General features: G+C 57.6%; 1 protein-coding gene across 5 annotated transcripts; it reads left to right on the top strand.

Moving 5' to 3' along the window:
* Positions 1-147: 147 nt before the first annotated feature.
* Positions 148-15,554, top strand: ABCB8 (ATP binding cassette subfamily B member 8). 5 transcript variants are annotated; one of them, XR_012132050.1, is made up of 17 exons: positions 193-387; positions 3,452-3,764; positions 4,107-4,262; positions 4,340-4,434; positions 4,566-4,671; positions 5,437-5,598; positions 5,701-5,786; positions 5,908-6,005; positions 6,424-6,529; positions 9,572-9,605; positions 9,809-9,945; positions 10,131-10,225; positions 10,375-10,508; positions 11,036-11,183; positions 12,542-12,792; positions 13,427-13,676; positions 13,811-15,554. XR_012132050.1 is itself a non-coding variant. In XM_036999357.2 (16 exons), exons 1-16 carry the CDS (start codon positions 293-295, stop codon positions 13,550-13,552), a joined length of 2,142 nt encoding a protein of 713 aa, XP_036855252.1. In that variant the 5' UTR covers positions 193-292; the 3' UTR covers positions 13,553-15,554. The 5 variants fall into 5 exon arrangements, 4 of the variants coding, with proteins under 4 accessions (XP_073094318.1, XP_036855252.1, XP_036855254.1 ...); XM_036999357.2 differs by having other exon boundaries at positions 13,427-15,554; XM_073238217.1 differs by lacking the exon at positions 3,452-3,764 and having other exon boundaries at positions 148-387; positions 13,427-15,554.
* The last annotated feature ends 513 nt before the right edge of the window (positions 15,555-16,067 follow it).

Genomic DNA, 16,067 nt, shown 5'->3' with positions numbered 1-16,067 from the left:
ACTACGGATATCCCAGGGTAAGGATCACACTGTGTGCGCCGGCAGAACGTCACTCCGGATCCGACCCGGACAGGGGCGGAAGGCAGGGCCTGTTTGCTCGGCCCCGCCCAAACCTGGGAGGGCTGACAAGGGCTTCTCCAATGACAGCTTGCATCGAGATTGATGTGTCTGTCCGCCAATCATCGCCGAGGCGCGAGGGGCTTGTCGGGATGGGGCCGGAGCCAACATGGAGCTCTCAAAGGGATAAGGGTGGAGCTGCCGTTGCCGGTTGCTCTTGTTCTCCCGCCCCATCATGTTGCTGCACTTATTTCGGGTCGGGATTCGGAGCGGCCCTATTCCAGGCAGGCCGCTGCTAACCCTCCGTCTGCAGACATTTTCGGCCGTCAGGTAAAAAGGGGCAAACCTACTGGGAGCGGGTCATTGACCGGCCGGGGGCATGAGGCCCGCCGGGAGATGGAGTCCCTGGCTCGCACACTGCCTGCTGGAAGTTGTAGGCTGGACCAGGGTGAAATGTCACTCCCGGGGAATTGGCCTTAAGTAATTATAGCGACGACGCAGGTGCCAGTGAGAGACTCAATGCGTCTGTATCTGCGCGTGGGCAGAGCGGAGGGGAAACTCTGGGTCGGTGACCACGCCTGGTCCGTACTCCCCACCAGGGGGCGCCATAATGCACAGGTGTTGAGCCCTCTGATTTCAACTCATTTCCGGGCCGGCGTCCTCGCCGTTGGGATTGGTCAAGCGATTTGGACAAAGATTATTAGTGCCCAGAGACATTTACTATTACTATCCCACGGCCCAAAGTGAGCTCAACAAATATGGTCCTAGGTCTGGATACTATCAGCAAAGATAAATAGTCAATCTAGGAATGGCGTACATGTGTGTTTCTGTGTGTTATTGCTGCACTCGTTGGTCCCAAGAGAGACACGGGTGAGAAACGAACAAGGACCCGGAAACTGCGCCCTAGAGTAAATGCTTTTTGTGAGAAATGAATGAGCCCCTTCTAAACCTGGAGCAGGCAGCAGATCCACAGAGATCAGGTGGATGTGGACCTGTACCATTTGGAAAGCCCATCTGATTGACAGAGGGCAGGAGCTGGGCCGAGCTGGGGCTGGAAGTACCGGTGCTGGGAAGTGACCCTCCAGTTGTTGGCAGGGACCAGGCCTGGCCTAGGGTCTTGTTTTGGAGAAGGTGAGAGAAGCTGGAAAGTGGCCATGGTAAATTAGTTCTTAGTATGTTGAAGGGTGTTGATATTGTTTACCCAGGGAAAGACCTCAAATATTCAAGTATTTGTTCGTTTATTAGTGCAGGCCTTTTCAAATGAGCAAGCCATGACACAATAGATTATAAAATGAATTTAATGGGTCAGGACCATATAAAAGTGAATATAATAGAATATATGTTTTAAAACTAGAGGAAATATTGTGTTGTGAAGCATTTCAATTTTCTGTGACATACATAAGTTGAAATTGTACTGGGTGGCAGCGGAAATTGTTATTTCTTACCATTGACCTCAGTAAGTCTAAGGCTTCTCAAACACGTGGATCAGGTCAGATAGTTCTGCATTTCCAATAAGGGCATACATTCAACAAACATAACCATTTGCCAAACATTTATTATGTATCAGATCTCTGCTAAATGCTGGGGATGCAATGGTAAGATAGAGCTTCTTGCCTTCAGAGAGTATACATTCTAATGATGAAATTAGACAGTTACAGAGGACAGAAGGAGGGTGGGCTTCTCCCTCTAAAATCAGGAGAGACATAAAGTTCACAATGGAAAACAAGACATAAAAACCAGGCAGTTGGGATGGGTTGGGGAGAGGCATAACATAGAGGTGGCAGGATGCCCAGGCCTCCCTGAAACAGGGGAGGGATGAGATCAAGTCTGCAGTTAAGAAGGTCTGGGAATGTGAAAAACTATCACAGTGCACAGTAAAGGGAAAACCTCTCACTCTATTCATTTGTTAAAAGCCTTTCCCCATCAATAATCATTTGTATCTTTGAGCATTACACCATAAACTCTTGGCCAGATAACTTCTGCTTCTGACAGGCCTCCCTATATCCAGTCCTTTTCTCCAGGCCACTTCTCTCAGCTATGATCTTTAAAATCAAATCTGAGTATGTCACATCCCAGCCTAAAAACCATGAATGGTTCTCATTGTCCTCTAAAGTCCAGGTTTTTTATAAGAACTATAATGACTGCCCCCATGTCTCTTCCCCCTTCCTGTATGCCAGGCTTTGGCTATTCTGTTCCTCTTTTCCATTCTTTCCTACCTGCAGGCACTCAGGCCATTCCCCTCTGCCTAGAGCTCTTCCTCTTTTATCCCACCTCCTTCACTTGACCAGCTCCTTCCTGTTTACCCTCAGGTCTCATGGGGGGAGCAGGAGGGCTTGCTCTGCTCTGAGTGCCCTACAGCTCCCCTCTCTCTGCGCTCAGCAAGCTTTGTCCTTAGCCTTTAGCTGTGTCCCCACCCCCACACCCCACTGAAGTGTAGCCACTGCAAAGGTAGTACTTGGTCTGTCCTCTTCCCTTCCCGTTCCCCTGCGCTGCTGTCTGTAGACATGGAAACTGCAGAGAGCAGGTGACCTTGACCTCTTTGAGATGACTTGACACGTTATTTAGATTTTTACTTCTTTTCCTTCCTTCAGCTTACAGAGAGGGAGTGTGTCACCCTTTCCCTCTACATGGTCACATAAGCTCATAAGGTCTGGGGAGGGGCCGGGGTGGTGGGGTGCAATAAGCACTGACCAGTGGTCAGCAGGCTTGGGTCCAGTCCTGGCCATCCCACACATAGCCTTGAGCACATCACATAGAGCAGGGTAGAAGGAACCAGGATTCTGGAGTCACACAGCAGGGTTCCCCTCTTGTCCCACTTCTGCTGCCTGGGGACATTATTTCAGCTCTCTCAACCACACATCCACACATGTTTTCATCTATCGAGTGAGGGTAACGATGTCCCCCTCCCAGGGGTTCAAGGGTCAAACGCAGCAAGCCATGGCCTTAGTGAACGGGGTCGCATGCCCCAGGCTCAAGCTGCGGGCAAGTGTAGTGCCAGGATAGGCCCGCCACGGCTCTTACCTCTCTGAGCCCTGTTCACGCAGGACTTCTTTGTGCTTGTCTGTTAAAGGAGAGCCTGCAGCTCTGCTGTCCTGTGATTGGAAGGAGCTTGGGTTGCAGATGGTCACTGACCAGAGGTGACTCTGGAGGCTGAGAGGCGGTGTGGGGAGGGCATCAGGCTTGGTTATAGGCTACTGTCTCCTCCGCTGCTTTGCATGTGTGTGTGTGTCTCAGAAACAGAGCTTGCTTAAGAACAGCCCTGAGAAAGGCAGCGTAGGCTTAACAGCAGAGGAATGCTGCTCACCAGAGAGCCCAGCCCAGAGCCTTACTGCTTTATTGTTCAGTTGAGGGACAGCTGTGGCCTTGAGCCATCAATGCCATTCTCTCCCCACAGGTACTGTGATGGCCACCACAGCTCTTACCTCCTCAGGGCCATGGCCCAGGTGCGGCGCCAGCTCCGGGCCCACCTCCCTCGAACACCCCCAGCTCCCAGCCGAAGCCCCTTTGCCTGGCACTGGGTTGGGGGAGGCCTCCTGGGCCCTGTGGTGCTGAGCAAGTGCCCCCGCCTCTACCTTGTGGCCCTGTGTGAGGCAGAAGAGGCCCCTCCTGCCTGCTCCAGACCCTATGTTGTGGAGTCCCACTTTAACTGGAAGCTCTTCTGGCAGTTTCTGCACCCCCACCTGCTGGTTCTAGGGGCAGCCATCGTGGTGAGATCTTCCCCCATCTCCTCACACCAGGGACAGGGAAGGACCGAGCCAGGGGTTTGCCGAAGCCCCAGGCAGAACTGTGTGAGGACAGCTTCTCGCGTCACCAAATCTCAGGGAAGGCCTCGGAGCAGCGAGGGCTGCCCGAGGGCTAGGAGGAGAGCCCGCACAGGGCTGCTGGGTGTGCAGGGCGCAGGGATTCCCAGGGGCTGGCGGCCTGGGTTTTAACTTCAGAGAGGCACAGGAGCAGCCGAAACACAGACAGCAGCAGGAAAGGAAGGGCCAGCCCCGGGGCCAGGGATGGGGAAGAGCACAGCCCCCTCTAAATGTCTGCCCCTCCCCCAGCTGGCACTGGGTGCAGCACTGGTGAATGTACAGATCCCCCTGCTCCTGGGCCAGCTGGTGGAAATTGTGGCCAAGTACACGAGGGACCACGTGGGTAGTTTCCTGACTGAGTCCTGGCGTATCAGCGCTCACCTGCTCCTCCTCTATGGCATCCAGGTGCGGCAGAAGGGAGGGCCTGGGGGTGCCCAGAGAGGCTGCCGGGGCGCCCCTGAGTGCTCCGGCCTCTCTCCCAGGGCCTGCTGACCTTTGGGTACCTGGCGCTGCTCTCCCGCGTTGGGGAGCGCGTGGCTGTGGACATGCGGAGGGCCCTCTTCAGCAACCTGCTCCGGTACTGCAGCTGTAGGGTGGGGGTGGGGGTCACTGCTGGGCCCTGGGGCTCTGGGTGAATGTGGGGGGTGGCCTCACCCTGAAGTAATGTTTACCCCTCTTCCACCTGCTACCCTCATGTTCCACTGCCAGACAAGACATTGCCTTCTTTGATGCTAAAAAGACAGGGCAGCTGGTGAGCCGACTGACAGCTGATGTGCAGGAGTTTAAATCATCCTTCAAACTTGTCATCTCACAGGTCGGTGTCCAGCCCCCCTATACACACACACACTCTCCCCCTCCAGTGCGGACAAACCAGGCCAGCCCCACCCCACCCGGTCGCTGGGCCCCAAGCCTAGACACACTCAAGCGAGAGGCCTGCTGTCTGGTGAGGATGTGAGAGAGGGGCTGGGGAAGTTCATGGAAGGGAGGTGCCACGGCAGTGTCCAAGGTCGGAACAGGCTGCTTCTCTCCTGTTCTGAAGTCCTGCCTCCCCAGAAAACCTTCCCACAAGCTCAGCAAAGAGCCTTTCCTGGCCCAGCTGGTTAAGAGCAACCTCACCCCAGCCTGCCTTGCACGCAGGATGCCGGGCATGCTGACAGGCGCTAGGGAGAACGAGCCATGGCTCCTGACTGTACTGCTGATGTCCGCTCCTCGTCTGCCCACATTAGCACTGTCACTGTGGCTGAGGATCATGCCAGGGCCTGACCCGTAGCAGTCACTGAGCAGGATCCCCACGCGATTCTTTTTGTTCAGTTTCTAGAGCAGAGAGAGCGGCAGACTGGGATTTGTCTAGGGAAGCGTGCCATAGTCCTCAGATAATCTCACTGAACCACTTCATGCCTGCTGGTCAAGAAGAGGTCACCATTCTGTGCCCCTTGGACTGCCAGTCGGCCTGCCAGGGGTCAGACCTGTGGCCTTGGCCTTGTGAGTGTAGAGGTATAGCCAGCTGATCCTTGATGAAGGCCCGCATGTCATGGTGCTGATGCCGAATGGCCTTCCTGCCTCCCTTCGCACTCCTCAGGGACTGCGGAGCTGCACCCAGTTGGCCGGCTGCCTCGTGTCCCTGTCCATGCTGTCCACACGCCTCACGCTGCTGCTGATGGTGGCCACGCCTGCCCTGATGGGAGTTGGCACCCTAATGGGCTCAGCTCTCCGAAAATTGTCTCGCCAGTGTCAGGAACAGGTACAAGAGTTTCTGCCTGTCCTCCTTATTCTTCCCGCTTTCTCTCTGCCCTGTTACTTCTCCACGTTTCCAATGTGGCTCCATTTCCTGAGCTTCTTACAGATTGCCAGGGCAACAGGTGTAGCGGATGAGGCCCTGGGCAATGTTCGGACTGTGCGGGCCTTCGCCATGGAGCAGCGGGAGGAGGAGTGAGTCCTGGGCAGGAGTGGAGCACAAAGCTGGGAGGGCTCCCTGCACCCCCACCCCACCCCGTGCCCGCAACCCGGCTACCGCCTGAGCGCCTGACCATGGACTCGGCCTCTCTCCCAGACGCTACAGAGCGGAGCTGGAGGAATCCCGCTGTAAGGCGGAGGAGCTGGGCAGAGGCATCGCCTTGTTCCAAGGGCTCTCCAACATCGCCTTCAACTGTGAGTGAGCAGGGCCCTCCCTGGGGTGCCAGGGCCTGTCTGCCAGGGAGCTTGCAGGTGGGAAATCCCAGTAAGGCAGGCAAGGGCAGCTGCCCATCTGCTTGATGTCCCTGAGACGCCTGTGGAGTGCCAGGCCCCTGAGCCTGCTCCTGTGGGCAGGCAGTGGGAAGGTGGGCCGTGTCTCAACCTAGCTATGTGTCTTGTACTGCTAGACGCCCCAGAGGAAGCCGTGGAGGTGCACCCCACCCCCACCCACTCTTTTCCAAATGCAGAAACAAAGGCAGAGACCATTCAGGTGACTTGCCAAAATTCCAGTCAGTTGGAGGTACAGCAAGGGCTGGAAGTGGGGACTAACTGGCTGGGCTCTGAGGCTGCTCCTAGCTGTTGCCTTCCTAACCACGTCCCTTTCTCTGTACAGGCATGATCTTGGGCACCCTATTTATTGGGGGCTCCCTCGTGGCTGGGCAGCAGCTGACAGGGGGAGATCTCATGTCCTTCCTGGTGGCCTCCCAGACAGTGCAGAGGTAAGTGGGGGCCATTGCCATTGTCAAGGAGTCCTGCTGGCTCGGGAGATGGGACTGCCAGCCTGTCCTGGGGACTGCCTCACAGTGCCGGGCCGCCGGCTTTCTGGTGACGCACAGGGCTGGGAGAGGGAGGCCCCTCTGCCAGAGCCCCTCCCCACCTCGCCGACTGTACACTCAGAAATGCAGTTGTCATCTTCAGCCTTTCAGACAACTCCCAACTTTCCTTAACAAGCTTTTTCTCAATCATAGTAAAATATACATAACATACTATTTACCATCTTAACCATTTTTAAGTGTATGGTTTCGTAGCTCTGTGTACAATCACATGGTGGTGTAACCATCACCCCCGTCCCAGAACTGTTTCAACTCAAACAGCAAAACTGAAATACTGCACCTTTTCAACACCGTCCCACACACCCCCTCCCCAGCCCCCGGCCTCGCGGTTCTGCTCCCTGTCTCTGAAGCTGACTGCCGTGGGTACTCGTGTGAGGGGACTCCTGCGGCGTCTGTCCTTCTGTGACTTGCTTCCTCCCTTGGGCGCACCTTCCAGGTTCAGCCATGTAGCCTGTGTCAGGATTTGCTTTCTAAGACTGACTAAGACTCCATGTATGGATACAACATCTTTGACACACTTCTAAGAGCTAGCCTGCCATTCTCTGCCTGACCTTCCTGGGAACAAGAAGCTCACCCTCCCCACACACGGGCCGGCCTCCCGGCCCACTGGGCTCATTGCTGTGAAAGCTTCCTGTTCCGCCGGGCCCTTCTGCCCTGGGTAGCCCAGAGCTCGAGGCCGACCTGGCCGCAGGCTCCTCTTTTTCCTCCACGCTAAACACTTGCCGTTACTTCTGCTGTTTCCGTTCACATTGTCTACCCCCCAAAACAAGCCTTGTATATTAAAATACATAAAACATTAACATATGGTAAACAACTTATGAGTGAATATGCTATAATAAATCTTGGAAGAGCGCAGAACTGGTGTACTGCCAGTCGTGTCCAGGAAATAGGTCACCCAGACACCCTCTTGTGCCGCTACCCCATTGTTCCTGATTCTGTTGATGCTTGTGGCCTGACGCCGCTTCATGTCTTACTGCCCATTTCTTACAGAATCCCTCCCCTTGGCCTTAGTATTGCTCTGGGTGAAATGGAGCTAATCCAGCCAGCCGTAGGACATACAGAAGACACTCCCACCCTCAGCCCCATTTCCACCGGGGCTCCCTCATCTGGGCCTGTTCAGATTCTCTGGTCCTGTGCGACCTCATCCCCCTGCAGCCCAGAAACTGTTGCCCAGTGACCCTGGGACCGAGGTTCTTCGCTGTTGTGGAGGTGGGGCTGCCCCGCCCCTACCCTGCTGCTCCTCCCCCAGGCCGACTCCAGTCTGAGCGTCAGCCTCCCGCTGTGGTCCTGAGAACCCTTACAGGCCCTTCTGATGCCCTTCACACAGGCAGTGGCAGGAAAGCCTCCTTGTGGGGCAGGCAGCTGCACCTCCCAAGCCTGGCGCCGTCAGGCTGGCCTGCCTCTGCACCCCTTGATGGCCTGGGTACAGACCCTTTGCTCTCCTCCTCGCCGTACTGTCTAGCCAGTTAGCCGTTTTATGGTTACAGACACAAGAAAGCCCAGGAAGCCAGTCTGTACTGTTTTTCTCTCTGGCTGCTAGGTGGGGCTGCTCCCATAGCCACTGGCCTTAGCCCTGTCCTCTGGGGGGACCCCCTCCCACGTGGAGATGCTTCATTGTGATGCACCTTGAAGGAATTGGGTCTTATTTTATTAAAGAAGCTGGTATTTTTTTCCTGGGATCCAGCAGAGGGAGGGAGGGAGGGGAGAGAAGCAGTCTCAACCTCTAGACTTCATCATAGGTATTCTTTTAGTTGTCACTGGGCTCTGCAAGAGATGGGAAGGTACCCAGAAGACCATAGGCCAGTCTGACCTGGTCTGCGTCCATGTCTGGGCCCCTCTAGGAATGGACCACCTCCACCACTAAGCCTCCAGGGAGAGCTGAGGCCTGCCTTCTAAGCCATCTCTGAGAGGAGGGTCATCACGTACCACCGAGTCACGTGCCTCTGATTTTCAGTTGCTGCCCAGCCCCTCTGCCAGGCCCCAATGGCCTCCACATCTCCTGTGGAGAACATTCTCCCTTCTCATCACAGATAACGTGCTGTCCCGGCTCTTCCTTGCTTGAGGCCTCCCCTCTCCCTTTGGCGAGTGCCGATGGCTCTGAGCCTCTGACCCGCCAGAACCACTTCCTGGCAGGCTCCCCACCCCCACCCCCACCCCACCCTGGGCTGGAAGAAATGAGATTGCTGGAGAGTCGGTCTTTCCTCTTCTTCAAGAAGGACGTGCACCCACAATCACAGATGCACACACTGTCACGGGCCGGCCAGGCCAGTCAGGGACTGGTGACTAAGAAGCGGTGACTCACCTTCCTCCCACCAGCAGGCAGGCAGCCCTACATGACAGGAGGTGACCCACTGTCTAGACAGATACACACTCTCACCGTCCTTTCAGAGCTTTCAGTGCCAGTTCACAATAAAATGTCTTCAGAGGATTTGGGTTTTGGGGTTCCCTGAGTTCTCCCTGTGGTCCAGTGTCTTGTTCTTTCTCTGAAAGCATTAACTTGCATTTATCCGCACTGGTTCTAGCTTCCCCAGGAGCCAGCAGCACTAGGCCTGAGCTCCCCAACCTCTGTTGATGGCCAGCGCTTGTGCGGGGGGCCAGCCTCCGCCAAGCAGGCTGCAGGCAGGCAGTATGGCACCTGCTTCCCAGCGCCCTTCCCCCCGGAGCCCCCATCCTCAGGTATCCACTTCCTCCAGCCAAGGAGAGATCACGCCTCCGAAAGGCGAAGCCACCTGCCCATTCCCCTCCAGAGCTCTGCTGGATCCCCTGCGTCTGCGGTCCCAGAGAGGAGGGGCATTCCCTGCTTTGGCTCAGCCTCACCCAGCTTGTTTCCCCAGGCAGCTGAGACCCAGACCTTCCCCCTCCGGTGCTGGCTTTCTCTCAGGCTCTTCTTAGGCCCACGCCTTCACCCCTCCTTCCTCCTCCTCACAGGTCCATGGCCAACCTCTCTGTCCTGTTTGGCCAGGTGAGTGGCAGAGTTGGGGGGTGGGTCGGGTGTGTGGACTGGATCTGGGCTGGAGTCCGACTGCCACCACTCACTGTGTGTCACAGGAACTGGGGATACCACCGGCCCCTCCCACTGCCTGCCCTTGGGAGTCCAAAGACACTGCTGTCCCCACCCATTCCCTGGGACCCTGCTGCTCCCTCACCAGTAAATCCCCTCCTCAGGTGGTGCGGGGGCTCAGCGCGGGCACCCGGGTCTTCGAGTACATGACTCTGAGCCCGTGCATCCCGCTGTCTGGGGGCTCCTGTGTGCCCAGGGAGTGCCTGCGCGGGTCCGTCACATTTCACCATGTCTGCTTCAGGTCAGTGTCAGTGGGTGGGCACAGGTAGGTCCCTCTGGGCTGACAATGAGAAGGGGAGCCTGGCCAGGGACCTGTGGGTCAGTGTCTCCCTCCAGTTACCCCCCTTCAGGGGTATAGCGATCAGAGCAACAAGGGGTCAGCACCTGGTCCAACTGACGGTCTCTTTGCTCCCCTGCCCCCCACAGCTATCCCTCCCGCCCCGGCTTCCAGGTGCTCAAAGACTTCACCCTCACACTGCCTCCTGGCAAGATTGTGGCCCTTGTGGGCCAGTCTGGGGGAGGTAAGAGGTACCCACTGCCCTCCCACCCTGTGGCTTTCCTTCCCGGGAGAGCTACTCGAGTCGGGAGGAGGGGCCCCTCTCCTGGCACAGTCTCCAGAAACCCACACCCCCTCCCCACCTGCCCCTGCCTCCCCCACCCATTTCCCCAGGAAAGACAACTGTGGCTTCGCTGCTTGAGCGCTTCTATGACCCCACCGCTGGTATGGTGATGCTGGACGGGTGGGACCTGCGCTCCCTGGACCCTTCCTGGCTGCGGGGCCAGGTCATCGGCTTCATCAGCCAGGTGCGGAGACAAGACGCTTTCCTCACCGCAGGCTCCGCTGGAAGTGTGTCTGACCCCCTTCTGCCCAGCCCCCCTCTCCTTCCTCACCAGGTCCTGCTTCTCTCAGTCCTTATGGTGGTGCCTGGGCCTTTCCCTGCCTTCCCACCCCATAGCCCCCTGCTCAGGGGATGGGGCCTCCGGCCTTCCTCACTGGCTCCCCAGCATTCACTGGGGTCTGGCTCCCCGGCCCTGGGACCCGCGCTGCTGCTTAGCTCTGCCTTGGCCTCACCGGGGCAGGAACTCTGTTTCTGGATTAAAGTGGTCCAAGTAGGTGGGGGTGGGATGACCGTTCTGTCTACCCCAGCCACCCCCCATTCCCACTCCTAAGGGCCTCTGCCCACTTTGATGGACCTCTATTCTCATTTGACCTGTAACTTTGAACTGCCCCTACCAGCTCTGCGCGGGGTCCTGGTCTGGCCAGGATAGCCTCTCCTGACGTGCCCCTCAGGGGCAAAGTCAGAATTTCCTGTGGACAACCCCACCCCCAGGAGCCAGTCCTGTTTGGAACGACAATCATGGAGAACATCCGTTTTGGGAAGCTGGATGCCACTGACGAAGAGGTTTACACAGCAGCCCGGGAAGCCAACGCCCACGAATTCATCACCAGCTTCCCCCAGGGCTACAACACCATGGTCGGTGAGTCCCAGGAATGGCATCGTGCACAGGTACCATGGCATGAGGCCGGGATCGGGGGGAACAAACTTAGTCATAGTGTCAGAAACCAGACCAGACCTGTGGCTGATGGGGACAGAAATGGTTCTGTGGGGACATGGAAGTCCAGGCTCATGTACTTGCAGAGACAGGAATGTGACTGGGAGCGCAGTGCAGGGACACAAGTGATCCATGGTGCTGGGCATCCTCAGAGCTCACCAGGGGCCACATGGCGCCATACCCAACCAGAAACAGTGAGGTAGCATCCCCCCATCATCATTTATCCTCTGGCTCCTGTTCCGTTGCTGTATTTTTATTCCTTAACATAAAGGCATTTCCCATCTTGTGACCCATAGGATTGGGTCTCTCTTCTGACTTACCCAGAAGAGGACTTTAGTGGTTCTAGAACCCTGAAGCATTGGAGCATGTCCCTGGAATATTCACATTGCAGTTGCAGCCTTGTGTGTTCATCTCAGAGGTTTTTCTTTCAACCTTTGGGGCATGTTTATCGTCCAGAGTCCCTTGGCTCTGTTGCAGAATGTTCCAGCATACCTCAAGGTGCAGGCATACCTGGGGTTCTCAACTCTTCTTTAAAGTGAGACAGCAGTTTAGCTGAGCTTCAGCCTTCCAAGTAGGGCCCCCGCTGTCCACAGCCGTCCGTCATGCTTGGTGTTACTGCTCCAGCTGCTCACTGTTCACGTGCCACACTGCCTAACTGCAGGAGCTGGGCCCGCCTCTCGTGGGCAGCACTTCCTCGTGCCTCTGACCCCTGGGTGAGCTCCACACAGAGCCCCTGGGCCTGTCTGGCGCCTCAGTCTGCCCTCGCTGACCTGCAGCTGCCACTGCGTGATGCTCCTTTTGGCTCCCTGGCTGTTCTCTGTGGGCATTTTGGACCCCAAGTGTGGTCTTCCCAGAGTGCCTGAGTGCTGGGCTTCAAATCCCACTGAGCCATTCACACTCCTGGAGCACACATCAGGTCCCAGGAGGCCAGGAGAAGGCGGCTAGAACGGGGGGCTGGGGCAGGGGTAGGGCCCTTCATGGTTCTGAAACCCTGCCGTGGTGCGGGCGGGGTGCTTGGTGACTGCCCTGGGTGCGCTGAGCCCTGCCCCATGCAGAGCACCTTGTCATCTTGTGTGGGTACATGTGCATTTGCATGGGGACATGGGGTCAGGATGCTAGCAGGCAGAGCCCCTGCCCTGAGAGAGGCAGGACGGACGTGCATTGTATAGGGAGGGCCCCAAGGGGCTGGGTGGGACGTTCTGGATGGTCCGGTGCCATGTGTGTGCCCCCAAGTCGGAGCTGAGGATCACTTCAGGCCCCTGCCCTGACCCCTTCCTCCCCAGGTGAGCGGGGTGCAACCCTGTCTGGTGGCCAGAAGCAGCGCCTGGCCATCGCCCGTGCCCTCATCAAGCAGCCCACGGTGCTGATTCTGGACGAAGCGACCAGCGCACTGGACGCTGAGTCCGAGCAGGTTGTGCAGGAGGCCCTGGACCGTGCCAGCACTGGCCGCACGGTGCTGGTCATCGCCCACCGGCTCAGCACCGTGCGTGGGGCCCACCACATCGTCGTGATGGCCCAAGGCCATGTCTGTGAGGTCAGCCGGGGCCCAGGGAGCCGTTCTGTGGGTTGGGATGGCACGTGTGAGGGTCTAGCCTGGCCCTAGGGCTGTGGGGCCATGTTCTGGCGCAGTACCTCATGTGGATGAGGAGTGTCTGCCCTTAGGTGAGCCCTGGCCTCCAGGGCCCCAGTTTCCTCCTCTGTTCCCTGGGGGTAGTAGAGCTGTACCATGACTCCCAGGACCACATAGAAAAGGACTCAGAGGTGTGCTGTGCTGGGGGAGGGGCCAGGGGCTGCAGGCCCAAGAGGCAGCACCAGGGACCCTGATCAGGTGCCACCCAGGAGCAGCACCCCCCGGGCTGGGTCTGCAGCCAGGCTTGGAGGCTATGTGGGGGTCTGGCTCAGCCCCCAGCCACTCATTCCGGCAGAAGCTGGAGTCATTGGGCTTTGTAAGGGCAACAGGACTCAGCTGCTCTCTGAAATCTGGCTAAGCAGGGAGGTGGTGCTAACAAATAGAGATGTGCCGATGGCAACCTGGGACCAGATGTGCTTTGTCTTATAATGTCCCCAGAAGGGACACTGGCTTAGGTGGCAGATAAGGAGCCAGCCCTCTTGGGGCTCTGAACTCCGAGTGGGCTTAGTGACCATCTGCTCCTCCTTCCTCCCCGCAGGTGGGGACTCATGAAGAGCTCCTGAAGAAGGGGGGCCTCTATGCAGAGCTCATCCACAGGCAGGCCCTGGAAGCCCCACCGCCCGAGGCGCCCAAAGGCCCCAGGAACCGCCCTGTGAGGTCCTGAGAGCAGTGCCCAGAGCCGGGGCTCAGCGCAGGGGCGCTCCCAGGGCCTGAGCCCCCAGGAGGGCTCGTATACTTGGGCTGCTGCCCTGCTCACAGTACATCCCAGCTGAGTGCTGGGCTTGGGGGTGAGTGGGACCGCGCCCACCCAGTCCCTCTCCTGCCACCTGCTGCCTCCCTCCTGCCAGAGCCTTGAGTGGCCGGGCTGCACCAGGGCGGAGGCAGAGGCCCCGAGCTCCTCCTCTGTCCTTCCCTTTGCCAGGCCCTCCTGGACCTTCTCCGAGACCCTGCTGAGTCTCCCGCTCTACCTGGAGCTGAAACCTGTGCCCACACCCTTGCCAGGATCTCCCTCACTCAGACCGATACCCAACAGTTCTCCTTCCCCACTGCCTCTCTAGGCCAGGGCACAAGAAGCCCACCCTGGGGCCGACCCCTCCAACTCACAAGTCACCAGCCTGGGAGCAACTCCCTTCTTCTCCCTGCTCCCTTGACACAGTCCAGTGTTTCTAGACTGTCTCGACTTCGCCCTCCCCGCCATCCAAATGGGATAGGGGCCTAACACGCACCTGGCCCTTGGGGAGGCAGGAGAGGCAGGGCGCCCCCGTGGCCCCCAGGAGCTCCCAGTGGACTGGGCTGTCTTACCACTGCCCTGGCCCCGTGAGCCTGAAGTCACCTGATGAGATTGTGGACAGCTCCCCTCCTATGTGAAAACACCAAGATCTGAAGGGGACAGAAGGGGCAATACACGCCAGGACTCCAGCCACGGGGAGCATATAGTGCTGGGAGTCGCCAGGCTGCTAGGGAGCAGTTCATGCTGACCTCAGAATACAGAATCAGTCTGGGAAGGAGAGGTTCCTGCCGGACCAGCCTCCGTGGAGTGTCAGGGAGGCTCCCTGAGGCAGGTGGGACCAGAGCCTCACCTTGGAAGGCGTTGGGCCAACCACGCAGGGGGCAGGAGTCTGTGTCTATAGCCCCAAAGCTGTGAGTGATGCAGGGCTGGACTTGGCTTCTGAGGGCCTAGGACGGCCAGGATTTCCCACCAACCTCCTCACAGTCTCCCCGAGCAGCCCACCCGTCCTGCCTCGGTCTTGGTCCTGTCTTCCCACCAGGAATCCTTGCCCCTTCACTGCGTTCCAGGCTAAGGACTGTGCCCTGGGGTGGGGAAGAGGACCCATTCAGCCTGCGCCCTGCTCCCTGGGCTGGGGGAGAGGGATTGCCTACGCCGGACCTCCCAGGCAACCAAGCCTTGAAGATTTATCCTGTGGCACCGAAGGGCGATGGCACGTTTCAAGGGTGCAGGATGAGCAGAGCGGGTTGTGGCTGGAGGCCAGCCTGGAGTAGGTAGCAGTGGCTCAGGTATGAGTGCAGAGCCCAGGGATGAGAGTCCCCACAGTCTTTTCTGGATGTGGTTTAGGACCAGATAACTGCTTCGGGGACAAAGCATCTGAAATACCCCAAGGCCGCAGCCACTGGCTTGATAGCCCTGCTTCCTTGCTGGTTGGCGGTCACAGCCCAGGGAACAGAGTACAGGCTGGGTCGCTTTGCCACCAAACACCTCCCTAGTGAGCGTAGCCAAGAGCAGGCCTCGGCGCCCAGGCCTGGTCCTCACCGGCCTGCCTGGCCTCCCTGCAGCAAGTCGGCCAAGGCCAGCTCCTGCCCCACCTGCTCTAGTCCCAGCCTCAGGCTACCTGGGATGCCTTCTGACGCCAGATTCTGAGAGTCTCTTACCTCTTGCGGGTGGCCTCCAAATACTGCTCGCACCCCACCCACTGGGGAAGCAGAGCAATCCAGCCTAGAAGGCTGTGTGGTGGCCACACACTTGCTGTGTAGCCTTAACCTCAACCTTGGATCGTGGGTCTATTTATCACGGGTCATAACCTTGGCTCTGCTTCATCCTGAGAGCTTAAGACTCTACATGGGAGAATCTGTGGTGAAGTACTTAAAATTCGCAATAGTACAGCCTGAGAAGCTGATCACATCTGTGCAATAAACTACTATTTCCTCTCCTTCTGAGAGCTGTGTTCATTAAGCACGTGCAATGGGATAAGAAGTCCTGCCCATGAAACCTGCGGTCTGGCCAGGAGGACAGACAGGTGGATAGGCTTTCCCAGCACAGAGTGGTTGTGCTTAGTTGGCGAACTTGTTTCTTCCACTCAGCCAAGAGCCCACCAATGTGAACTCTTGTCTTCAAATGCTTAGTGGAAGGAGATGGGAGTAGAAACAAGTCTCGGTAAATACATTACTGGAGATAAACCTGCCTTCTCACGTCTACAGTGCAGTGCTTTTCCATCCTAGAAACCTGGGGGCAAATGTATTTCCCCAGACACAGGGCTTGACACTGACGATGGCCAGGCCCTGCCATCCTCCACGTGCTGGGTCTGGGCTGGCTCCTGTGTTCCCCAGCATCGAGCCCTCCTGCTGCCACCCCATGTTCCCTGCACCTAGGATCAGCAAGACACCCCCTGTCCTGTCCCAAGTCAGGTGGCACTCACCTTGCAAGTTGGCTTTCTGGAGATGTT

The sequence above is a fragment of the Manis javanica genome, chromosome 6, assembly GCF_040802235.1.
Source record: "Manis javanica isolate MJ-LG chromosome 6, MJ_LKY, whole genome shotgun sequence".
In the NCBI taxonomy this organism is placed as follows: Eukaryota; Metazoa; Chordata; class Mammalia; order Pholidota; family Manidae; genus Manis; species Manis javanica.
The sequence above is the reverse complement of the archived record's forward strand: the minus strand, read 5'-3'. Positions and strand labels throughout refer to the sequence as shown.

Excerpts from the sequence above, each read along its gene's own strand:
- ABCB8 (XM_036999357.2), top strand. The coding sequence starts at position 293 with ATGTTGCTGCACTTATTTCGGGTCGGGATTCGGAGCGGCCCTATTCCA. Across the intron at positions 388-3,451 it reads CAGACATTTTCGGCCGTCAG|GTACTGTGATGGCCACCACA; the intron begins GTAAAAAGGGGC and ends CTCTCCCCACAG. Across the intron at positions 10,226-10,374 it reads TGTGGGCCAGTCTGGGGGAG|GAAAGACAACTGTGGCTTCG; the intron begins GTAAGAGGTACC and ends CCATTTCCCCAG.